General features: G+C 35.1%; 1 protein-coding gene across 1 annotated transcript in view; it reads left to right on the top strand.

The window, feature by feature from the left end:
- WWP1 (WW domain containing E3 ubiquitin protein ligase 1) overlaps positions 1–8,993 on the top strand; it is an 81,189-nt gene extending 72,196 nt beyond the window's left edge. The window contains 3 exon segments of the mRNA XM_007461724.1: positions 2,047–2,143; positions 2,559–2,631; positions 8,368–8,993. Of these exon segments, the coding sequence (XP_007461786.1) occupies positions 2,047–2,143; positions 2,559–2,631; positions 8,368–8,467 (270 nt within the window). The 3' untranslated portion in view covers positions 8,468–8,993.
- The last annotated feature ends 688 nt before the right edge of the window (positions 8,994–9,681 follow it).

Genomic DNA, 9,681 nt, shown 5'->3' with positions numbered 1-9,681 from the left:
TCCCTCTCCTTTCTTTTGTTTGTGTTTGTTGTTTGAAATTTAAAATCTCTAGGCCAGGGATATTATCCACATAAATTTACTAATTGAGACTCATTTGAGCAGCTTAGTAACTGAACATCTGGTATACTTGTGCTTAACTGTTTCACTTTCAGGTGAAAAGCCTGGGTTTTTCTGTTACTATAGAAAGATGTTCCAAAGGTTGCATCTTTTCATAAGGATATGTCATATGTTTATTGCTCCATACTTTAAAGAAGTGTGGACACTTCTAGAAATTTATCCTATGGATACACTTCACATATGCAAAATGGCTCATACCAGAGTATTTATTGCTACATTATTGGTACACTAATGAAGACTTGAGACACCTAAATGTCCGTCAGGGGAAACTGAGTAAATAAATTGTAATATATCCATTATGTAATTCTGTACCTTGTCATTATTCTTTTTCTTAATGCAAATTAACAAAAATATTGGAGGATAATATTTTTCAATACAATATTAAGGGAAAAAAGGTGTGTATATTATTTGGTTAAAAGGAAAATATATATTCTGTATAGACAGAGTGTCTGCTAGTGTATGAATATGGCATCTGTAAAGGTAGAGGGCACGCGAGCAGCAGTTGCAGAGGAGAGCTGACATTGAGGTAGAGGTGCATATGTGGGATGCTCTTCCTGCTGTGCCCTTCTACTGCCTTTGAGTTCCACACTATGTGCATGTATTATCTATTGTAAAAAAAAAAAAAGAAATAAACAAAAAGGGAAGGATAACTCTGTTTTCAAGCCTAAAACATCAGAATTGCATCACATACAGAATGTGTGCAGGTATCTATAATCTTCCCTTTTAGGCTCATTACCAGCTTCTTACTCCGTTTGTTCCCTGACTTTCCTTTTGGACTTTATATTTATATACTCGAGGAGCTTAAGCCTTGAGTTATGTAAATCCAAATGAATAGTTGTGTTTTCTGAATTAGGTTTGTTTCGGGGACAGTGGTGAGGTTTATGCCAGACCTGGTAATAAGCTGTATTTTTTGTCTTGATGAAATACGTGCCTCAGCACAATTCTGTGCAGAAACATTTTTGGTCATAATTAGCACAACATTTTGTCCTATTGTTAGCTAAAGTTTAGTCCCTGTTTTTAAGATACATTTCTACTCTCAGACTGTTCCCTAAGTTCCTTGCCTTCGGTTGTAAGATACTCAGACCAATTCAGATCAGTCTTTCACATTACCCATTTATGTCCACTTTGAAAAGAGATAGTCTGTGAACTAGATATATTTTTAGAAGAATGCATACTTTAGGTTTTCAAGTGTGAAGAAGAGAGTTGGGAAAATGGTGTTTAGTGGAAGAAAATACCACAAACTGTTGAAAGTGGCAGTTGGGAAGTATTTGTTCATCTTTGGTAGCTTACAGCGGAGAAGGGTAGGTGGCTCAGGTCAGGATAACAGTGGTTTAGAGCTCAGCCAGACCTGAGTTCAAATCTTAGTTCTGCTACTTATTAGCAGTTTGAGAAGGACAAATTATTTCACCTCTCCAGGCTTCCATTTTCTTATATGTATAGTGCGGATGCTAATGATAGTAGCTATCTCATAATATTGTTGTAAGGGCCAAATACACAAAAAGCATATGGCACAGCACATGGCAGGAGCCCTCAACAGGTGACAGCTGTAATAGTGTAGCCCAGCCACAACATCTGCCCTGGTCAGTGGTCTGACCGTGGACAAATGACAACCTTTCTAGGCCTCCATTTCCTCTCTGTAAGATGGATATAATAACAATAGTGGCCAACGAATGGTGTGATTGTGAGGATTAATTGAAGTAAGATTGATAGTGTACTGAGCATAGTGCCTAGCCTGAATAAATGATGAATGCTGCAGCCACTTACCACATATATTTTAAAACCAGTTTGTGTTAAATTTCTTCTTCTTCAAGTTAAATTCTTGAAGTTTCCAGAAGAAATTTAAGAATAATTTAAGGCTCTACTATTTTCACTATTGAAGATAATCTAGTATTTATTTTATATTAAAGTAAATTTGATTTTGTTACACAGTTTGTGAAAGAGACAGACAACGAAGTAAGAATGCGACTACTGCAGTTTGTCACTGGAACCTGCCGTTTACCTCTAGGAGGATTTGCTGAGCTCATGGGTAAATGCAGTTTCTCTGTAGATAACTTTGGGATAATAATGGCGTTTAGACATACAACAGCCTTGAACCTAAGGATTATTCTTCTGTGCTTTATGTAGGGCATCTACCAGAAGAAAGACAAATTAATGGTTAATATCGAATACACTTGTAACACAAAAATGAAAGTCTGCTCACAAAGCCTGGTTGGCCATTGCTTTGTGAAGGGAGCAAGATGCTGTAGAAACACTTATCTTTCCACTTTGTAATTCTTATTGCTGGATCTTTGCAGCAATAAGAAGTTTCTCTAGGCAGAAGTAACTTACGTTGTAGTTTATTCTGTATCATTCAGGTTGACTATGTGACATGTTCTGTTATTTGACTAGTTACCAAAAAGTTTAAAGGACCAGATAAATTTTGTCTTATTTTCCTGATTTAGGAAGTAATGGGCCTCAAAAATTTTGCATTGAAAAAGTCGGCAAAGATACCTGGTTACCAAGAAGCCACACATGGTAAGTTCAAGAATCTTAAATAGGAAGGTGAAAGCCAGAGTCTTTTTTTTTTTTTTTTTTTTAATGTAAGACCCAGTATAATTTCTTATTCATTAAAGTAGTCAGAATTTCAATTTTGAGAACAGGCTGATTAACATAGTATTCTATAACTAAACACATTAGAATGATTGGTTAATATAAATACTTGAGAAATGTATCCATTGATTCAACAAATATTTAGCATACCCACTATGTACAGAATGAGATTGAAGTGCTCCCTGCCTTTTATGAAGTTTGCGCTCCACTGGGGATGGGGACACAAAAGACACACAGGTAAACAACTCTTTGCAAATGCTAGGAGTCCTTCAAAGGAAACCAAGAGAACAACTAGAGGGGAACCTCCTTTGGATTGGGTGGTCAAGGAGGTTTCTTGGAAACTGTGATGTTTAAGTTGAGTTTGACAAATAGCATGCTGTGGGAAGAAACAGGGGAAGTGCACTCTTTGTACAGGGTCGTTTTTCAAGGAAATAAAAGATGCCTTGGTGTGAATGGAACTTAATGAATCAGGGGAGGGGATAAAAGAATTTGGAAATGTAGGCAGGGGCTAAATTATGTAGCGCCGTATCGGCTATTATAAGGAATTTGTTTCTAAGAACAATTAGAAGCCTTTGAAGAGTTTTAAATAGCAGATAATGAGATCCAGGAAAAATCAGTCTGGCAACAGAGGAGAGAGGGAATTGGATGAGTGAGTGCGGGGAGATTAGTTATAGAACTCTTATAGTCATCCAGGCAAAAGATGGTGATGGCTTAAATGTACGTGGTTCTTTCAGGAGATCATATCTATTTTCACACTAAGTCATTTTTGCCTTTTTATTGTTTTGACATTTGCACTTGTGGTACCAAAGTAATGGTGGGTCAACTGCTGTTGACTTAGCACAAGTCAAGGCAGTGGCACAAAACTGCCATCTCTGCATTTTTCAACACCACACATTTGAAGTTTAAAGCAAAAGAAAAGCCAGGCTTATTGAAGGTTGTTCTTTATGAAGTATTAAAAACTATTTATTAAATCTTGTTGCTTGAAGTATGTATGTAGCTTTTTTAACATTCTGTATGACAAAATGGGAAGTCTGCATAAAGTACTTTGGTGGTTGTCTTGAGGGAAAGCTCTTAGGCAGTTGTTGAGCTGTAAGCTGAACAGCTTGCTTTCTTTTGGGGACACTTTTTCTACTTGAAAACATGACAGACAAACTGTGTTTATTCAGACTTTTTTCCTTGAAAATTAATGAAGTAAAACTTGTCACCTTAAGGAAAACAATTAACAGCACTTGTTGGTGATGATAAAATTGAGGTTTCATGCAAAAGTCAGAATTTTGGAAAACTTGCATATACCACCTTGAGCTTGACAGCTTCCCAAGCCTTTTGTTAATATTTGAGAATTCTTTATAACTTGGTGAACCAGTATTTCCAAATGACCGATGCATGATGTTACAAACTCATGCATGGGTAAAACATGCATTTAAAGTGTAAAATAAACCAATGGATTTCATATAACAGAGTACAAAAAGTTCTTTGATATGATTTCAAAACCCATATTATGCATAACCTTGTCAAATTTAGTATATTATCAAAGAATAATATCCACAATTATCTGAAAAAAATGACTTAAGTACATCTCTGTTTTCTAACTGCATGTCTGTATGGGGACAGTTTTCATATGCTTAATCTAAAACAATATAGTCCCACAGAATAAATGCTCACATAGGTATCAGAATCCAGATGTTTTCTATTAAGCCAGATATTAAAATGATTTGCAAAAATATGAAACAAGGTCACTCTTTTCACTACTTTTTTGAAAAGCCTTTTTTTCCATAAAATTTTTACTTTTATTTCAAAGTAAATTACTTTTAAAATTTGCTTTAACTTATAATATGGTAAATATCAACAGCTATAATTCACATAAACAAAAGCTCTTTGGGTTTCTCAATATTTTTAGATATGAAAAGGGATCCTGTGACCAAAAACATTTGAGAACACCAGGTTAGATTAAATTGGTGAAATCCAGTAGAGGAGAGATTGTTGAGGCAGGGGCAGAGAGTTCATAACCAAAGAAGATAATTCTTTAAGAAAGATGAAAAGAATTGGGATTCTGAGTGTGAGTTAAGGAATTCGCCTTTTATAAAAACAAGAACATTTCCTTTATTGTAACAGAAGAGGAAGGAAAGTTGGATGTAAACTATAGATAGATTTTAGATTTTGTGAAAGAATAATAAAGTTAATCCACTGTTGGTTTGTTTTCTCAGAGTATAAGGTTGAGGTCACTGGCTAACAGTGAAGAAAGGAAAGACTTGAGGAGAAAGAAAGGGAGAGCTGTCAGAGAGTAGAAATATGGCTGAGAATGCTGGACAACGTATTAGATTGCCCACTTGGATCTACTAGTTCATCTAAAGTGACACTAATCTACCTAAGTTGTCAGATTTTCCCTGCAGTAATTTTCAACTGTTTAAGGTACAAGGAATGAGAAAGTAGAAGGTTGAATTCATTCAGGGTTTGAGTTTGAGTAAGTTCAAAAAGGAGAGAGAGGGTTTTAAAATATTTGCAAGGTAGTGATTATAATGATGGACCATGACCTCTAAAGTAATTATAATGATGGGCCGTGGCTTAAGTAAAAAGTGAAGATAGGAAGAGTCTGAGGACAAGATAGGATGGTGAGAAAGTAATGGATTAACGGGTTGGCATTTTATTTGCAATAAGTTGGGAAAGACAGATAATCAGAGAATAGAGTGTTTTAATTAGTAATTTCCTTTACTGGTGATGACAGGGTTCACGGTATGATACTGAAGTAGAGGAACAGGCCACTGAGAAAGGGCAAGAATTGAGAGGCTGTGGCATTGCATGTCACGCATGTGAATGAGAGGACTGTGAAGAAGGTGCCAGAGCTTTCAGAGAGTGAAGGAACATGGTCAACAGGTGATAGCAAAAAGTGCAGAAAGAAGGTTGCATAGCCAGACTGTGTTTGCCTCAGAGGAGGAAAGTTTGTTGACTGGCTGCAGAGGAAATAGAATATTTCAGACTAGCTGGATTTCAGTTAAGGCAAGAGAGGAGTTGTTAAGACTATAGAAACCTGCAAATCATAAAATATAAGTCCAAAAGAATGGATTGGAATGGTCTGAGATGGAGGACACAGGTGGGGATTTAATTCAGATCAGGGGAAATATGGTTGATCAGTATTGGGATGAGAATTTAGATGAAAACAGATGATCCAGAAAGACTTGAGTTTTCGGTAGTGACTGAGGTAAGCAGTGCCATAATCTATGGTGGAAGCAGTCTTGATTATCCTCAGATTGGGTCCTACTGCTTTCGTCCCCAGTGCTTTGCTTAGTGAGGTGGCAGCTTTCAGGGCAGGGATGCTGCAGGCTATATACAGTGTATAGCAAGCCAATAGAGTACTGTTCCCTTAGAGTTCATGAGAAAAGTATTGATGTCTTCCCTTTTTATATAGGAAAATAGAAGTAGCAAACTTTACTCAAAGCTGAAACTAAAACAAAAGCTAAAATAAAACTTAAAATAGTATTCTGATATTCACATAGTTAAGTACTCAATAAAAGATGAATAGATTTTAGTATGTCTTTGTCCTTTTGTAAGCCAGCACAAAACATAATGGCTGATGTCTTAAAACAACCCTGTTTTGGATATTTTAAAGTAATACATTTTCTTATGTGGTTCAACTCAACATTTACGAAATGTCTACTGTATACAGAATGGATCTGTGTTAGGAGAGTAGAGATGACTCTGCCCTTGTGGGTTTTGGAATCTAATGGAAAAAAAAACAGTCAGTCATAATACAGAGTAAAGTAAATGCTAAAACAGAAGTAAAAAGAGCTTATGTATTACAAATACCAACTCTCTACATATATACACCTTCCATATTATATACATGGATAAACATGACCATAATTTGTGTATAATGTTTTAATTTTCACCAAATCCAAGAATTTACAGCATTTGCTAGGTCCTCACATGTAAAAAAAAATTTTTTTCTTTGTCCTTTTGAAAAAAAAAAAGAGCTTATGGAGAGGGGAATTATTAAGTCTGTATAACATGTTCAAGGAGAATTCTTGGAGGAAGTTGTAGCATTTGGACTGATTCTTAATATTTTCATAGGCAGAAAAGGGTATTTCAGAACATAGGAGAGCCATAAGAGCATGGTCATAGAACAGAAAAGTGTGTGGTATGCTTGGAGAACATTAAATAAGTTGATAGGGGCTATACCAAACAGCATAGGCTTCCTTGCCCACTTCCCCATCCATAGTCATTAGAAGCAGCAGAGGATTTTTTAAACCATCATGTCTTTTTAAGAAAGTACCCCTGGCAATGGTATAAGGCTAGATAGGTTGTGAAGAAGTTAAAAAAAAAAAAAAAAAGGATGCAAGATCAGTAGGCAGGAAATACTGATGGTCTAGATAAAAGATGATGGGGAAGCATATATAGGAGAATATAGTAGCAATAGAAATGATCAGGAGGGAAAAGATGGGGGAGATTTGGTAAATAGAATGATAATTTGACAGAGGCAGGTGACTGGTTAGTATAGGGCTCTATTGAAAAATTTTTTCCTGACCTCAGCTCAGTATCAGACTGTACCTTGAGGCATAGTTTAAAGGTGGGGGTGGGGAGGGGGCACACGATGGGAAGATATATAGTCCTCTTAATTGTTACTGTTAAATTAACAACTTTTCAAACAATAACACGGTCTGAGAAGAATACCATTTTAATTGGCTGCCTTGTTTCAAAAGGCTCTTTCTTGATTTACAGGTTTCCTGACTCTTACAAGGGCAGATAACTGGTAGGAGTAGTAGAAGGGAACTGGATAATCTATAGAAACCTTCCACTTGAGAAAATGAAAGTACAGAAAGGTTTTGACTTCTCAGAGCTATTTCACTAGGCACTAATAGTGGGGACCAAAATCCAAAACTCCTGAATCTTAACCCAGCTACTCAGTGCTGTATCTTAAAAAATTAAATGTTATTTCACACCTTTGTAAATTGTAAAACAATACATGGACGTTGTAAGCATTTTCAATATTTTCTACATTTCATCAGTTAATCCCAGCAGGGAATTCTTTGAGTCTAGCAAGACTGTAAGCATATTATTTTAGAAACGGTTATACATATGATGAGATTATTTGAAAAGACAAAAATATATATTTGGTTATTGACTGTCTCCACCCTAGAATGTAAGTTCAGTGAGGACAAGGACTTTACTTTTTCATCATCGTATCACCAGCTCCTGGAAAAATACCTGATATTAAAGATTCTCAATAAATAACTGATGAATGAATTGGTGGGTGAGTGAGTGAAAGAAATGGACTCTTTAACCCAAGAGAAGTTAGGGGGACTCATGACAATGTAACAATGATAGTAAAGAGAAAAATGAGTGCTTTTTAAAAAAAATTCCAGCAGTTTTATCCATATTGCTACAATTATTATTTTTAATTCTGGCTTTCTCTGGGAAACGTTAAAATATTTTTGTGACTAGGTCTTAAATTTGAATTGACTGCTGTAAGAAAATTTGTATATTTAATATTATATTTGTTAAGTAATAATACAGTAGTAAATTGTGTGTTAGAATACTTCTGGCAAAATTTTTACATTCTTCCTCTATTTAGTTTTTCAAATGTGCTTTAAAAAATATTGTATTGGAAGTCTTTTCAGAGTTTGTTTTATTGAAAACACATCTGATTTTGTTTTTGTTTTTGTTCAGTTTTAATCGCTTGGATCTACCACCATATAAGAGTTATGAACAACTAAAGGAAAAACTTCTTTTTGCAATAGAAGAGACAGAGGGATTTGGACAAGAATGAATGTGGCTTCTTGTCTTGGAGGAGCTCTTGCATTTAAATACCCCAGCCAAGAAAAGTTGCACAGATAGTGTATATAAGCTGTTCATTCTGTACAGTGAATTTTATGAACCCCTCAAAGTATAAATGTTTTCTGTTCTTCCACAGAAATATGCAAAACAGTTCATCCTTTTCTACTTTATTTATTGTTCCCTTGAAGTGACTGACTAGGAAAAAAATCATCCTTAAATTTTGAAGTTGAAGCAAGCAAGAGACTTTATTAAAAATAAGTATATATCTATATAAGCATATATGAGAGTGGCTCTAGTTTTATAGAGCTCAGAGTGTATTAAACATGACAGCCGTTCATTCACAAATAATCTGGATTTGCTTTACCTTGTTTCTGTTATCCAGGGGAAGAAGTACAAATTACTCCATGTTTCCATGTTTTTTTCCCTTTGTAACACCTCTTGAGGGTGTTTTGTTGCATGGCTGTTCAGGAAGGTATTAAGGGCTTAGGCCAAAATCTTACTTTGAATATGTTAAAAAATGCTGCTGGCTTTTCTTAAGATGGGTGCTTGAACCTGTCAGTTTGTTTTAAATAAATACAGTAGTTGAAAATTTTCCCTCTTTGCTACATCTCTAATATAGTCAAAGTCATGAATGAAACCGTAACTTACATGAAAGTCATATACTAGATCTACTACCATTTAGTTTATTCTAGAAATTGGAGAGAATTCACTGAGTAGCATAGAGGTTTGTTTACATGTTACTTTGGGATGCTAGGTATTTGTGGAATTAAAAAGAATCAGGCACTTCTGTACTTTAGTTTTAAAATATGTGATGTTCTTTAAATTCATAATAAACTGATGGAATTTGATACTTAGGAACATATAAAAAGGTAATGTGAACTTTTCTGCTTTTGTTTGTGTTCAAAGTATTGGTTTCATAAAACCAGATGGATTGAAGACTTACATAAGCGTTGGAAACTCAAGTCTACTGATTTTCTGTTACTGTTTGCATATCTTCATTCCTCTTAAATTCATGAAAATTCCATGTATCTGAATAAGCTTATAAAAAATATTTTGGTCTCCCCTCCCTTTTTACATAGATTACTATTTTTGTCCCAATAACACTTTTTGTTTTTCATTATCAAGGACATTTACTGAACTACAAAAATGTATAACAAATTAAAATCTGATGTGAATATTAATGCTGCTTTAGCAAGCTGGGCTTCC

This window comes from Lipotes vexillifer, unplaced genomic scaffold (genome assembly GCF_000442215.2).
Source record: "Lipotes vexillifer unplaced genomic scaffold, Lipotes_vexillifer_v1.1 scaffold163, whole genome shotgun sequence".
Classification (NCBI taxonomy): domain Eukaryota; kingdom Metazoa; phylum Chordata; class Mammalia; order Artiodactyla; family Lipotidae; genus Lipotes; species Lipotes vexillifer.
This window is presented reverse-complemented; position numbering and strand designations above follow the sequence as displayed.